Source organism: Meleagris gallopavo, chromosome Z (assembly GCF_905368555.1).
Source record: "Meleagris gallopavo chromosome Z, MGAL_WU_HG_1.1, whole genome shotgun sequence".
Classification (NCBI taxonomy): domain Eukaryota; kingdom Metazoa; phylum Chordata; class Aves; order Galliformes; family Phasianidae; genus Meleagris; species Meleagris gallopavo.
In genome coordinates, this window is record NC_139435.1 from 28234787 (window position 1) to 28250747 (window position 15961).

The 15961-nt window shown below is 38.5% G+C and overlaps 1 protein-coding gene across 1 annotated transcript in view; it reads right to left on the bottom strand.

The window, feature by feature from the left end:
• GLDC (glycine decarboxylase) overlaps nt 1–15961 on the bottom strand; it is a 37499-nt gene that overhangs the window by 12559 nt on the left and 8979 nt on the right. The window contains exons 4-16 of the mRNA XM_085212592.1: nt 11432–11596; nt 9741–9818; nt 8924–9071; nt 8507–8703; nt 7379–7475; nt 6330–6435; nt 5123–5262; nt 4341–4421; nt 3721–3818; nt 3085–3169; nt 2428–2469; nt 1348–1490; nt 1114–1189 (exon numbers count right to left, since the gene is read on the bottom strand). Coding sequence (XP_085068718.1) covers nt 1114–1189; nt 1348–1490; nt 2428–2469; nt 3085–3169; nt 3721–3818; nt 4341–4421; nt 5123–5262; nt 6330–6435; nt 7379–7475; nt 8507–8703; nt 8924–9071; nt 9741–9818; nt 11432–11596 — 1456 coding nt within the window. The remainder of the gene's footprint in view (nt 1–1113; nt 1190–1347; nt 1491–2427; nt 2470–3084; nt 3170–3720; nt 3819–4340; nt 4422–5122; nt 5263–6329; nt 6436–7378; nt 7476–8506; nt 8704–8923; nt 9072–9740; nt 9819–11431; nt 11597–15961) is intronic.

The following is a 15961-nucleotide window of genomic DNA, read 5'->3' on the forward strand; positions in this document are numbered from 1 at the left end:
CCTCGTCTCCACAAGGTAGCCCACACAGAACAGGACAGCGTCATTCCAGGGACATATGTCAGCCCAGACACATGGCCATTGCTTTTATCAGAATGTTCCCGGTCACAGCAAAATGAAGTGATAGGCAGCATAGCAAACTGCAAGGTCTGAAAGCAGCCATTTAAAAGCCCTGAGCTCAGATACACAATAAAGCAACAAGCTCTGTGACCAGAATAGGGAGCCTTCCAATAAACAGATTGGCATGCTCAGATCAAAACTGTAATTACCTTAGCTCCACGTTGGACACCAAAAAGGACAGTGGTGGGTTGGCCTGGCCAACAGTCAAACACCCACACAGCTGCTCACTCATTCCCCTCTCCCGTGGGACAAGGAGAAAATAGAGGTAAGGTGAGAAGATAAATGGACTGAGATAATGATAATTTAAATAGGGAAAACAAAAGCTGTGTGCACAGCCAAACCAAGAAGTGGAATTCCTTCACTACTTCCCATTAGCAGGCACGTATTTAGTCACCTCCTGGAAAGCAGGGCCTCAGCATGTTTAATGGTTGTTTGGAAAAATAAATTCCGTAACCATGAACTTGTCCCTTTCACCCTTCTTTTCCTGAGCTTTGTTTGTGGAGTATGACATTACATGGCATGGAATACCCCTATGGTTAGTTCAGTCTCAGTCAGCTGTTCTGGCTGTGTCACCTCCCAGCTTCTTGCCCACCCAGCCTACTCACTTGAGGATGGGGTGCAGGGCAGAATGGGAAAGAGAAGCCTGACACTCTGCATGCAGTAGACAAAAAAAATGGTTACCATTAGTGCTTTACCAGCTACATATGCAGAGCACAGCACCATATGGCCTGCTGTGAACAAAGCCAACCCCATCCCAGACAGACTCAAAATGGATCCAGACCACTGATAAAACTTCTCCTCACTACCACTGCTTATACAGTGAATTAATACTTTTAATACAGTACACATGATCTGTGAGGAAAGCAATGAATAACAAAAGGCTTGTCAGAGACAAGGACACTGAACCTAGTCATGGGTGAGCCCTAACTTCCAAACCAAATCTCCCATCTCCACTTCCCACTCCCAGTTCTTCCCCAGACAAGAGTTGACACTTACACTTCTATGGCGTTCTCCTTTTGCATTTAAATAAGCTTTGATTGCAGCCAAACCTGCGTACTCTCCTTGGGCTCCACTGCAAGAGAAGAACAAAGGCTGGTAAGAAAAAACATGAACCAGAATGGACTACCACTCTGCAGGAGCTTTCTGCCAGTTTTGTCTTACACATTTTCCTCATGAATAAGTTTTTGGAGTCCATGTGAAGGAGCAAATGTTTAGAAAAAAAATTCCTACCTGTTCGGTTGGAAGGAGATTTTGTCATAGCCAGTAATCTCACACAGGTCCTTCTCTAAATCCTTAAAAAGCTGCTGATACCCCTGAGCTTGATCCAAAGGCACAAAAGGGTGGATGCTGGCAAATTCTTTCCATGAAATCGGCTTAAAAAAACAAACAAACAAAATCCTCAAGTGCTGTAAAAAAAAATTCTGAAGACAACTCTGTTTTGTTGTTAAATTCTCTAAAGAAGATAAGCTGCCCTTGCTCAAATAAAGACCAAACGTTTCTTGCATGTCAACGTAAGTTCCCAGCCTCTGTGAAGGATGATTCTCAAAAACATTTTTTAATATTCAGGAGATGTTTAAAATCCTCGCTTCCTTTTAGTTACTTGTGCTTATGTGCAGCTGAGATCACAGGGCAAAAAGAGATGACTCAAGGAACAGTGCCTAACAATCTGCTTCATAAACTTCTGTTAATTTCAATTTTAATATAAAAGACAAAAATAAAAGAAGGAACAAGGTACAGAAATGACTGAGAGAAAGGGGAGAAAAGAAACCTAGCAAGCAAGTAGCAACAAGGAGAGAGAGCAAAAAATCAAAGAGCATTCAGTACCCAATGCTAGCTAAGCTGATACCAGCTGTAAAGAAACGAAGATAGAGGGAAACTCCAACTCCTTACCTGAGGACAAGGAGTGCTCCCCTAAGGAGCAGCAAATAGTCAAAAGGCAAGAATTAGGTTTTACTGTAAGATTTGTGAAACAGCTAGAAGTTAGCTACAGCAACACCATGTGAGGGAACATGAATGTAACACCCAATTCCAAATACATATATATGTATTATATATATTACAAATACATATATATATATATTTTTCCAAATTAAGCCTTCAAAGCCACCTTCCTGCTTTTGCTGCACTCCTGAACTTCTTGAAGCTTTTTCATAGTAAAAGACAGAGTCAATCCCATTAGCTTATTCTGAACCTCCTCCTCCCCCCGTATATGGAGACCTAGACCAATGCCACTCTGTACTTGTAATGTGTTTTCATTGACACTGGCTGCATAACGTGGATTGCAGGTAAGACACTGTTATTGCAACTTACCGCAAGTTCAGCTGAACTATTGAGCTTCATTGTACAGGACCCCTAAAAATGGAAAACCATTTATTAGTATATATTAAGAGATCTGCTCTGAGAGTAATGCTTCCTATTTATTATGTTGGCTCACAGTGTCAGAGGCAGATAGTTGTAAGGCAGTCAAGGTTGAACTTTCCCACCAACATCCTGTTATATTTTGTTGTTGCAACAGAGGGCAGCAGAGGGGCACTCTGACAGAATGATGATTGACATGGAAGTGCAGATGAAGTGAAGGTGTGTCACTGACTTCCTCAGGTTGAAAAGATTACACCCACTGACATTCATTGACATTTGCTGAACGCTTCTGGAGACCAACAGTGGATGTGAGGTGGTGGGTACTGAGTTTCAGCAGGGGCAACAGCAACAGTGAGTCACCTCCACTGGTGCAGATTTTTACAAGCACAGCATGCAGGCTCTTACTCATCACTGGCATAAGTGAATAGCTAGTGGTGGTGCCTACACTAAAAATTAGTATTTTGTAGCTGCAAATTTACTCTATCGAACAGTGTTATTGTGCTCTTGTATTTGTTGTAATTTCCATGGAAATAAATAGGAGGCATTACTTTCAGAATGATCTATGTGTGCATGTAACTTTATTTTTTTCTCTTGTTGGCAAATACCCACCAAAGGAATCATGCTGTGAACGAGAGAAATATCTTTGTTTTCTAATCTCTTCATGTACCGCACAATATTTGTCTCGGAGTGATAGCTGTAAGACACAAAACATGATGTTAAGGCAAACAAGACAAGCCCTACCACCAGGCTGATCTGTATTCCAACAAAGGAAACAGCATTTAATAATAATAATTCTTAAAAATTAATAAAAAAAATAAGACTACACAGGTGTGAGCACAGGCCACTTCTTTAATTTTTAGTTTTTATTAGATACTTATTTCAAGTCATTAATTTATGCTTCCTAGGAATAATGTGGATGAAAAACAGCTGTTATCGGTAGCTGAGAAATGCTATCACTGAATGTTGACTATACAATTTCAAGAAAGTCTGCCAATATTAGGTCTCAAATAATAACTTGTACAATGAAGCAGACTGACGAAAACATATATTCTACCTGTGACCACGCTTTGTTCAATTAAAATTTAAAAGGTGTCTAAAAATGCTACTAAATTGATTATTTCAGAGTAACAAGTGACTGCGACTACAGGTACAAAACTATCCTCAATGGACCTCCCAGTACAACTTTTGAAAGACAATACTATCAGTTTCCATTTAAAAACTCAGATTTACAGCAATTTCACAAACCTGTTGAAAACCTGATGTGTCAAGAATTTGGAAGTTCTCTTAAATGAGGTGCTAAGGATCCCCTTGGTTTCTTCACCCATTCCCTCAGCAACTAGTTCCTTTGACAAAAAGAAACATGAAGTCAAAGACTTTCAAATACATTTCTCTTTTCATCATCACTTTCTATAGGAATTAACTTGAATCAGCAGCATACCACAAGCCATTGTCAGTTCTCCAGGTAAAAACACTGGTAAAAACACTGCTTATCAACAATATTATAGTAAAACTGGCACAGAAGTCTCAGTAGTCCCCTCATCTTGGAAGTATTGCTGCCAATTACCAATGATAAGCAAAAAAAAAATCCAGTGGAACAAAGATAACTGACCTCCATGCCCTCAACTCCACAAAGCAAATAATGGGTTAATGTGGTGTGTCTAGACTGGCCAAAAGAACTAAACTTCGTAACCAATTGAATATATCATTGTTGTTTTATTCTGTCTCTCGCTGTAAGACAGGATCTGAAATTGTTAGTATTTAACAGATACCATAAAGATAACCACTAAGTGAAAACACAATTTTGTTTTTCACTGCATTTCTGAAACATTCAGATTAATTTAATGCATGTTCTGTTGTCCACTTACAGCTGAAGACTCGCAACCAAAAATCCATAATATGTCATCAAGGTCTTTCTCGTTTACAGTTTCATCAAGTGACACTCCAAGCTATGGACAAAAGCAACACTCATTAATCAAAGCTGTCATTTTCGCGGGTATACTCTCTTTGTTGTGGCCAAGAAAAAGACATTCCAGACACACATGACAAAAGAAAAAGACAAAAATCTCTACACCCAACAATATGCAAATGTCACGTTGTTTTATCTAACAGATGCACAAATTTTATTAATGTACAATTTTCTGATTCCCGCCTTTCCCCTTCTAAGTCATCCACACTGAACAGATCACAAGCTGCAAAATTTGTGACTTCAATTCTAATATTTCTAAGTAAACTGGAAAATCTCCTATTTTGCTAGATCACTGCTTCTCCAATCTCATTTTAAAGAACAAGATTTTCCACAGTCCTTAGTATCTAGGCTATATTATCATCTGTCTTTAGTACCAAGGGGCCTGAAATTTGCGGGTTATCGTGAATTTCAGAGTTTAGATTCTCTCTATACAGCCCTTAGTGGCATATTTACAATGAAATAATTAGAAAACATATTAAGCATAAAACGAAAACACAGTACATATTTCTGGAAGTTCGGCACATTCTTTGTACTATCTTTATAATTGACTGATATATCTGGCCAAATTACAAGAAACTTTTTCTATTAAATTTCTATTAATTATTAATTTCCTTCTTTTTAACACATTATGAGTGGAAAAAGTCATGCTATAAAATTTCTGAAAGGTTTAAAGTTGCTTACTTTGCCATCACTGTAAATCCGAACATTTATCTTCCTAAGAGCTGCCCTGTCCAAAACCTCTTTGACCGAGCATCCACATGTGACCGTCAAGGTATCAAAGAACAGATCATGATGCAGTTTATGACCAGCTCGCCTGAGACCTATGAAACATGTTAAGTTAATGCTATTATCTGCTCTACTGCTTGCTTACACAGCAACACTACATCAGACTTGCAAGTAAATGCTGCTATAAAATAAGAACAGACATTCCCCTTGCGTATAGAGCAGTGAAATCACCAACTTTAATAGCAAAATACCATTGTGCATGAAATGCATCTGTATCATTCAGGTTTAGTTAGTAATGCAGACTGATCTTACAGAAGATCTTTCTGACAAATCCGACAGATTTATAAATACATACTTCAGAAGAATAAGTCTACAAATTAAATAAGGACAAAATTGCAAGACTGGAAAGCAAAATTTTCCTACACAAATGGGTGTTAGCTGTCATGGAATTTGCTATTACAAAGTTAAAAGGCTTAGTGCTTTTCAAAAGCAGCAAGCAGTCTTCCAGCTGAGCTGGAAGAGTTCGTGGATAAGAGTTCATGGATAATTGCAACTGTCCCTCTCCAGTTCACAGCATTCCAGCTTTGCACAGCTCCTCCTGACAGCAATGACAGTCACATCAGTTAAAAGAAATTCCACACCACAGTCCAGCTGCTGTCATTATTTACTACCGCAAATGCTGTTCTTTCAGACAGCTATTAGCTTTGGGACTTCACTGTTTGTACTGGGTGTGACACTCCATGTAACTGAATTGAAATGTTCCCATTTCTTTAATCTCATTTATTATCTATTTTTGATATGTTATTAGCATATTTCTGGGTGTAAACCAGAATGGTCCAAAAAGAAAAGCACAGGGCTTGCAGATGGAAAACAGCATTATCAGCTAGAGACTCGCTATGAGGATTTCTACTAGTTTCTCAAGAAAATAGAACACCTGCAAGCTCACTTTGCATACGTATCTAATTCTTGGATTTTATTAACAAAAGAAAACAAAAGAAAAAAAAAACATTAGTCATGATAATGGCTTTTCTATAAACATACTCCTTTATCTGAGAGAGCTAAAAGACATCAGCTGGCAAAGCAAACAAGCAAACCACAAGAGTTTCTTATTTAAGAAGGTGTAAGGTCTTAAGAAGGGCTTCTGCAATCATTTAATATTCACCTTCCGCCAGGATTAATGTAGCATTGTGTACCCGTCTTGCAATATCCTTTAATCCATCGGATCCATGGTAGACACCGTACATGGCTGCCATATTAGCCAGGAGAGCCTAAGATCCAAATACAGTTTAGCATGTTATTATTTGCAAATATTACTTCATGTTATTTTGGTGGAAAGTTTCTTTAGTATCAGGAGAGCCACATGTCCCCAGCTGATGTTATACTTTTATTGTAATTGCCCATAAAATAAAAGCTGGGAGACACAAAGTGTATTTATGAAACTGCAGGTACTGACTATGAACTCAATGCCCTTTGAAATTTAACTGTCAGTTAACATGAATCAAAATTCAATTACTGCAACAAAGAAGGCTGAAGAATCATAAGTAAAACTAGACTTGTAAGAAACTTTATATATAGTATTACTATTATTTTTTTATGGAATATCCCATAAATGCTAAGTAATCAGCTCTTTTAACAATAATAATTATTCTATCAAATAAAGCAAAACATTAAGAGTGTGAACAATATATCAATAGGAACAGAAAACTTTATAAACTTGTCTAGCAGAGACTAAAGATAACTTTTTACAGTAATTACAAATTTGATCATAATATTTTACTTAAAGAGAATTTTGGAGCAATGTAGTATTTTTGTGTTAAATCCCATATTCAAACTGTCAACCTGCATTTATGTCTAAGTAGTCTCTGAATTTCAGAACAGAATTTTTGCTTTGAATTTTGCAAGTTTCGGACGATCAGAATTTATTAAGAAAATCTGTCTCATTTGTAATAAACACAGCACTATTCAGCAAAGCAGAGGGATACATGGGTTCATTCAGAGCTCAAGTTGTTTTAAAAAGAAATAGATACTATTACCCTCTCTTCAAGCATAGTCCCATTTTTCCAAAGGACTTGAAACACAAATACAAGGGAATATATTTCAATGTTCTTCCTTTTTCAATAAAAAGTCTCAGAAGGAAAGCTAAATCATAATACTATGGTGTTATGACTTCAACATTACGGTTACATTATGGAAGCAGAGAAGATGGGTCACCTGTGCTGTGCAGATGTTGCTGGTAGCTTTATCCCTCCTGATGTGCTGCTCTCGGGTTTGTAAAGCCAGTCGGTAAACTTCCTTTCCATTTGCATCTCTAACACACACAGGAAAATACTGTTTCTGTTACTTAAAAATGACAGCAAGCTAAGTTCTATGCATACTAGCCTTGACTGTCCTATAAGCACAGAGGGAACATCAGACAGGGACTAAGGTCTCTTGATTTGTACTTACATCATATGTGGCAAGTCTGCCCAGCCAGAAACAGTGCATAGAAAATGTTCTACCAAACCTGGTACTCTCCTTAAGGTATCACAAAGTGTCCCTGCTTTAAATGAATGTAGCCCAGGACTTGTTTTGAACACTTACCATAAAGCATCTTTTCTTATGTCCAGCAATAGTATGCAGAGTTCGTACATAAAAATAACCTGCACAACAAAGCTGTATGGAGAAACTAACTGGACTAGGGTCGATCCATTCTGCAAAGGGTCCCTTCCCAGCATGTTGAGACTGGAGAACTAAGAACCAGCCCTGCATCCTTTTACAAACACTTTCACAACTATCTCAAAAAGAGAAGAATGAACTCTACACATATATAGAAATCTGTATATGTGGAATCGTAGAAACTCTAGAGTTGGAAGGGACCTTTAAAGGTCATCCAGTCCAACTCCCCTGCAATGCACAGGGACATATGTATATACGTACACATGTAAGGTTTTGAATGGCCAGACTACTCCCCTCAAGTCACTGTACTTCCTACTTCTTCCCAATTAAGTTTTTGATGACTTAGTGTAAGAGAAAGAGGTATTACAGTACAAACAGGCAGAATAAATCAGCTTGCAAAGCCTCACACCATCATAATTAATTATCTCTGCAGTGTAGGTTATTTCTTCATCCCACATGGCAGCAAGCACTATAGGCAGGGCACGGCACGGCATCATTCTGTGCAATGCTTTAAGTTCACTTCCTAAAAACTGAAGCTAATCTTTAGTCTCCTGGTTTTCAAGAAATAAAGATGTTTGGTACAATGATCAGGTCAGATGTTATTTGTAAAGTCTGGGTTAGCTGGTCACAAGACGTTTCATTTGGGTTTTCCCTGAAGAGACGAAAGGTGAGGGGAGCCTTTACCTTGTAACGCCCACCATCCTGCCTGGCATCATTCTCACTAGGTTTTCCTTGACAGCAAAGAATGCTGCGTGGGGTCCCCCATAGCAGAGTGGCACGCCAAATCTCTGGGAGCTGCCCAAGACAACATCTACTCCAAACTCCCCAGGAGGCTTCAGAATACAGAGAGCCAGAAGGTCAGTAGCGCAGCAGGCAAGAGTCTGAGAAGGGAAGTGAACAAAGCAGTCAGCCTCTTTTCGGAAGGAACGCTGCTTGCATGGGAGCTAGGTTCTAACACCTTCAAACAGTTTATTTTAACTTAGACAGCGCTGACATGCAAATGGTAACCTTTACACAGTATCTCACATAACACTGCAAAAACACTATGTCTGCTTTATGCATCAAAGTGAAATCTGATGAGACAAGCAACATTTACTTTACCCCATTCTGATGTGCTCTTTCAATGAGTTCAGAAAAGTCTTCCACCTTTCCCTCGGTGTCTGGATACTGAAATAATACTCCACTGACATCTTTTCCACTGAAATCCATCTCATGGGGTAATTTGAGCTCAGTAATAACACCTGTATAACTGGAAAACAAAAACTCGTACAATCCAACACATTCAAATTATTTCCTGCCTTGAAGTGATACTTCACACGATATTTCTGTGGACTAAGGAATCTTTTCTTTAACATACATATAATCGATCCTGCTCTGCACCAACAACATTCAGAAAGTTCTGAAAGAATAAATGCATCTGATGATATCATCATCAGAAATATGCAGAGGAGAAGAGCAGACTATTCATAACCTACTTTTGCTGCAAGTTTAACTTCCAGAAAGAAGTAATATTTTTCAAAGATAGTGATTTCAAACATCAAATTCGGAATGGAATTAATTTTCACTAAAAGAGAAGTTTTACTATCTCAGCTTAGTTATTTCCCAGCTAAAAAGAGCTGAACAAATTGAATTCAAAAAGCAAACACATGTATCTGCACAAAGAAATTTAAGGAAAAAAAATAAATATTTTCTTGTTATCATATGTTCAGTCTCTTTTTAAACATCTTGAATTACTTCACAGTTAAATTTGAATGGAAAATTAGAAGCGACACCAGAAGCTAACGGATTTCTGCTTCTATTTTGCTGAGAAAGCATAGTCGTACAGTTCAAGTGTGTCAAATATATCATGAAGAGGCGTAGATAAAAAATGATTCAATTTAAGTTAAAAGATACAGTGGAAGATGGAGAAGAACATTACTTTGCTCTAGTTTGGACCACTGCTATAGTCTGTGGGTGGCATCGGGCATCTATATAGAACTTCCTTCTTTTGTTGTGCCTGTTTAAAAAAGGAATAAAAGAAGAGACATACATTAAGAATATATTTTTTTCTATGGAATTGAAATTAACTTGTTTTCTATATGTTAGTTTTCATAAAGTAAAAAGGAAGTTGCAAATTCTGATGTTCATAAGTAGGTTGAGTATATGAGAGAAAGTTCTAGTCAATTTAGAATAAAAAAGTTCTTTGCAGACACTCCAGTGAGATTCAAATGTAACAAAAATTAAAGCAGGCTATGAAACAGGACTGGGAGGCAGCTGACAAAGCGTCAAGAATGCCTTCATTCACAACTACTCTTATAAAGAAGTACAATTGCATTCTCCAATACAGATTCCTTGCATTTCCTTGGATAACTTAACAGGTGCTACTGAAATAATAAAACAGAACCTTGCATATTTGCCTGGTTTTCTCCAGTAAAATGGCGTGACTATATGTCAGGCTGACATTTTGAACAACAGTATAGTTTCCTCCTTGATAATAGAGACTTCCAGTACCTTCAGTAATGCCCCTCAGACTTCATTTGATTTACAGATTCCTTTCAATTACTTTTACAGTACAGTCCTCTAAAAGTCTGTTTGGATAGGACATGAGAGTCTGATGTCACAGACTGTAAGGTTAAGCTCCTCTGCAGCCCCATAAGGGAGCACCTGCAAGGCAAGGGCAGATGGAGACCACAGGTCACACCTTGTCCTTGTTACTTCCAGATCCATCTCAGGAGACAACAGTCCACTAGAAGTCAACTCTGCAAGCACAGAGGAAGGTGGGAACCAAGATAAAGTCTCAGAGGAAGGGATACTTTGCCTGGCAACCTGAGAGCTATCCCAGAAGTGTGAGATATATTATGGGATGCAGGGAAGGCATTTCAGGGCTTATTATGGGATATTAGAAGGAAGAATCAAAGGAAAGCATAGATCAAAGTGATTTTGGGAGGAATAAGTATGGAAAAATTGAGGGATAAGAGGATAAAAGGGGCCAGCTGTTGTCTGATGCACTTATTTGGCTAAGTCACACCTCTGAATGGTGTAGTCTTCCTTTCTTCTGGTTTAATTTCCTTTCTTTGGGCAAGGCACTCTGTATTTGTGATGCATATATGTGCATATTGGAGTCTGAGTGCCAGCATGAGGACTCAGATGATGGGTAGTCAGAGGGTCCATGAGTCCCTGGTGAGTCAACTGAAGACTGGAGCACGCTGACTTCAGACCCCTCTGGAGAGGAAACCTGTTCTATAAGCCTCTGAGGACTCACGCATGCTCAGTTTTCATAAATGCTCACAGATTCGATCCTCTTTCACCAAGGGTAAGCATTCCTTGTTCCAGCCTTTCACTCTAGTTACTGGGTCCTTACATTTCTGAAGGCTTGAAATTGTTCAAACACTCACATTAACACTGGCAACTGCTTGTGAGGCTTACTAGCATGAGCCTTAGCTATTGAGCAATTTGCTCACAGTGAAAAGGCCACTTAAACTTGAAAAAGTTTTCAAGAAAACTTGAAAAAGTTTTCAAGAAAACTTGAAAAGGTCAATTTAAACTCAACTCATGCCTATACAGCTGAGATGTCTTTCAAACACCAAATTCCTTCCTGCTGTAATTTAATCATAAATTTAAACATAGTACCTGTGACATAATTGCATAGCTTCTGCAGCAGCTGTCCCCTCATCCAGCAAAGATGCATTAGCCACATCCATTCCTGTGATATCACACACCATGGTCTGGTAATTTAGCAGGCTCTCCAGTCTGCCCTGGGAGACCTCAGGTTGGTAAGGAGTATACTGGGTAACCCTGTAAGGAAAGAATTCAAAGTCTGGGTAACAGAATACCTAACAGGCTTATACCATTAAGAAACAATGACAACAACAACAACAACACAAACAACCCAAAATTATATTGTTGAGTATGATCCACCAATTAAAAAATCTGTTAGGAAACATTTATTTTTAGGTTGTTGTAATTTATTATTCTTCTGAAAACCTGAGGGTATCTCCTTACTTCATTCTGACTTGGCTTTTTACAGATGAATTATCTTCCTCCATTTTGAAAAGAGAAATTACTTCTAAAGTTGTCATAGGATTGCTTACTGGAGAAGAGAAAGGTGTAGTAGGATCAGAATGTGGGAGAACTGAGTCACGTCACTGTGTCTGAACAAGCATGCTTATTTCAAGCATATCCAAGTATTGTTGCTATCTGTCAACATGCTGTTTCTGAAATCTTGTGCTTGCCAAGCACTCTGCACTCACGGGAGGAAAGGCACTTGGCACTTCTCAGGTTCAGGCTTAGTAACACACCACTTCTTGAGAATGGACAATTAGCATAAGGGAACTGCAAGTAGGCAGTTTTAAAAGGATTTCTATTCACAGGTTATAATCAAATAGTTTTTAAATGAAGTTTCTCCATTCTTTGTTGTTTTATTTTCTTTAAATCTATTCTTAAACTAAGCAGCTGTAAATTTGATAGTTCTCAATCCTACTGCTCCAGCGGAGAAAGGATAACACATCAGATAAATGCTATGTTTTTGAATGCTAAAAATGCTGAAATAAAAATTACCAATTTCAGTAAGGACACAAAGTTCAACAGTGAAATCTTTAATTCCAGTACTAGTGCAAATAACCATGGATCAGGTTTAACAGTTTCACTAGTGAAGAAATCTTCCGTAAAACTGAAACATTTATTTAAACACATAATCTTTTCTTTAAAGATTGATTGGCACTGTTCAAGCATCTAAATACTTTCACAAAATAACAATACTTCTCCACAACTTCTTCAAATAAAACAGCTGGTTTTAGTCTGCAATCCAACTCCTGCCTGAATATTTATGACAATCTTTACTTCACATTAAATGATGTTCCTAAAGTCATTTACAAGTCAAATCCTTAAAAGTAAAACTCATTTTTGAAGTAAACATTTGCACAGATCAAATCTAAAAAGTACACTAAACTATCTCTCAGTCAAAACAACATTAAAAAAAAGCCAAAAAACAAACCAACCAGCACCTCTCTTCTGCCTAGGTTAGTGGCTACTTTGCATGTGGAAGTTCAATAGCATCAACATTCAAATTAAATTTCTGTAATGACAAGGAATACAAACTGCAAACTGCCTTCCCCCCCCCCCACAAGAAAATTGGAGGAAAATACCATCTCCAGTTGATATCATTCAGGACCAAAACTGCTTCTGCAGACCTGGGCTCAGAAGTTCACAGTGACAGATGGGTCATGACACAGGAAACTTTCCATGGGAAGCTAACAAAGTCTTTCTGAAGCCTGTGTCAGACCAGTCAGGAGTTTGATATTAAATGGCTGTCACTTTTGTAGCTATTTCAAACATGTTTGGGTTTTTTTTTCACTCTTTGCCTCATTCTGCACTCAGAAACATTTACATAAATATCAATTTCAAGACACTGAGGAAGGTTTAGAAAGACACTTAAATACTGTGTCCCTGCAAGGCTGGCATCGTCAGACTGGCATCAAAGCAAGCTGTATCCAGGAAGCACGCTTTCAGCCCACGTCTAGGCTGCTGATCAAAAATTCTGCTTTACAAAGGAGCAGTTTTTGTACATAGGAGCTGGGGTTGTTTTAGGTTTAACAGGAAAACAGATACATTAACTTTAAAAATAACAATTACAGCTTCTTTATGCTAAAGTTAGCTCTTGCTTCTACTTTACCTTAAAATATCTCCTTTGGGAAATACTAATGAAATGGCAGAATGTGTATAGACTCCATTATCAAAAAACACTCAGTGAAGCAGTTCTTGATTAGTACTTGCAAGTGCACAGTCAATAAGATGTGAGAGTATGTCTAAGTTGTTTCCTAAAATACAGTCAAAACATTTCACCATATATCTCCTACAGTAATTTCTTCTATAGTCTTATTAAATCTCTGGAAAGTTACTGTACTCATAAGCAACATAATACTTCCACTATAACATAAGTTCTTGAAGTTTTAGACATCCACAACACGAATCTCATGTATTGTCAGAGCTGGCGTTTATTTGTATTTCCAGTCACAGAGGTTTCTTTTTGAGATCTGACAGTAAAGTAACAGGAATGTAAAGTAAAGACAGACCTCTAGCATAATTTCAAACCAACCTACATAAGCAGTATCTTATTTGTGGGTTCGAGAAAGCAGGATGGTCCTGTGATAGGCATGGAGACATGCCAGTTTCCAGTCAAAGCACAGACACTGAATTTCCTGCCAATTTGGCATAGTCTGTGAGTTGCTTGTGCAGCTTTCTGTACTTAGTCTGCAAGAGGAAGATAACTGCTTAAAGTTTGTATCATATACAGTAAATTTTACAATGCAATGCATGAGAGCTAAGTACTACTGCCTACTATGTTACAAAGGTGATGTTAAGATTGCTGATATCCTTGGTACGATTACTTTACTTTTACATACTTTATATCTGTGGATAAAAAAGATGAAGTACTTTGGAGATCTCTGCACCATGTTCCACTGCAAATGTTACAAAATGTCTCACAGATTTTCAAGGGGCTGAAAGATACGCAAATATTGTGCTCTAAAAGTAATGCCTCCTATTTTATTACATCGTACCACAGCATCAAAGGTGTATGTTCATGGCAGGACAACAGAGGTTGAATTTTCCCACCAACGTTCAGTTACACTGGGAGTCCGGCTGGACAAAAAGGAAGCAGCGCATGTTTGGAGTCTGGAAGGCCAACTTTATCCTGGGCTGCATCAAAAGAGGGGGTGGCCAACAGGTCAAGGAGATTCCATCTGAAGTACTATGTCCAGGCTTGGGGTTTCCAGTACAAGCAGTTCAGCTGCAGGTTGGGTCCAGAAGAAGACCATGAAGATGATCAGAGATCTGGAGCACCTCTTTCATGAAAAGCTGAAGGAACTGGGGAACTGTTTAGTTTGGAGAAGAGAAGGCTGCATAGGAGATCACATTATGCGTTCCAGTTCTTATGGGGAGCTTACAAGCAGATGGGGACTGACATTTTACACAGTCTGATAGTGACAGGACAAGGAGAACAGCTTCAAACAAAAATAGAGGAAATATATGCTAGATTTGAGAAAAAAATTATTTGCTCAGAGAGTCATGAAGTACAGGAACAAGTTGCCCAGAGAAGCTGTGGATGTCCAACCCTTGGAGGTGTTCTAAACCAGACTGGATGGGGCCTGGGGCAGCCTGAGCTAGTGGGTGGTAGCCCTGCTCATGGCAGGTCATTCAGACAAGGGGTCTTTAAGATCCTGCCAACCTAAGCCACTCTATGATTCTATTCTTTTGTTGCCATGCAACAGATGGCAGCAGAGGGACAAAATGGCATCTGACATGCAAATGCATAAGAAGCAAAGGCAAAGAACTGAATTCCTCCACACAGAAAAAATGGCACCCACTGACATTCACTGATGTTTGGTTAATGTTTCTGGAGACCAAACACTCAATGTGAGCACAGAGAGGTGGTGAGTGGTGTGTTTCAGCTGTGGTGACAGTGGGTCACCTCCACTGGTACAGGCTCAGCATACGCACTTTTGTTAATTGCTGGTGAGGATGTATAACTAATGGTGGTGACTATGTTGAAAAATAGAGCAAATTCTCGCTACAAAATACTATCAAATAGTGTTATTGTGCTCTTTGTATCTGTTATAGTAATGTAAATACTATGTTGTTTTGATATACCTTAATAAGAAACTCATATGTTAACAAAAAAGCCTAATCACCCTACAAGCTGATTATGAAGCCAAATATCCTTCATATCTTTAGTCATTCATTTATGTTCACATTATGCGACAAATATGAGTGCTACTAAGGCAAGAGTTCAGCACATTTGGTGTAAAAAAAACTCATATGTGAAAATGGGACATAGCAGAATAAATTCATTCAAGCCAGTAGACAGGTGGGGTATTTACGCAGTTGAGGGGCCTGTGCTGGATGTCATATAATGGGTAGTATGCCCCCAAACAAATCCCTCTGCCTGCACTCTCTTCTCTAAAGATAAAGCAAGTATACATACTGACCTGCTTCTTGTTTTAAAAAAAAAAAAGCAGACTAATATTTTTGTTCTTAACAACTCAGTAGTGTATGGAAAATACATCTAAGGCATCCATCCACTACTGGTATAGAACTGCCAGTTACAGAGTGCCAGGAACAAGGCATTGTTAGCAGCTAGTATCCAAGACCAAAAGCAAACCA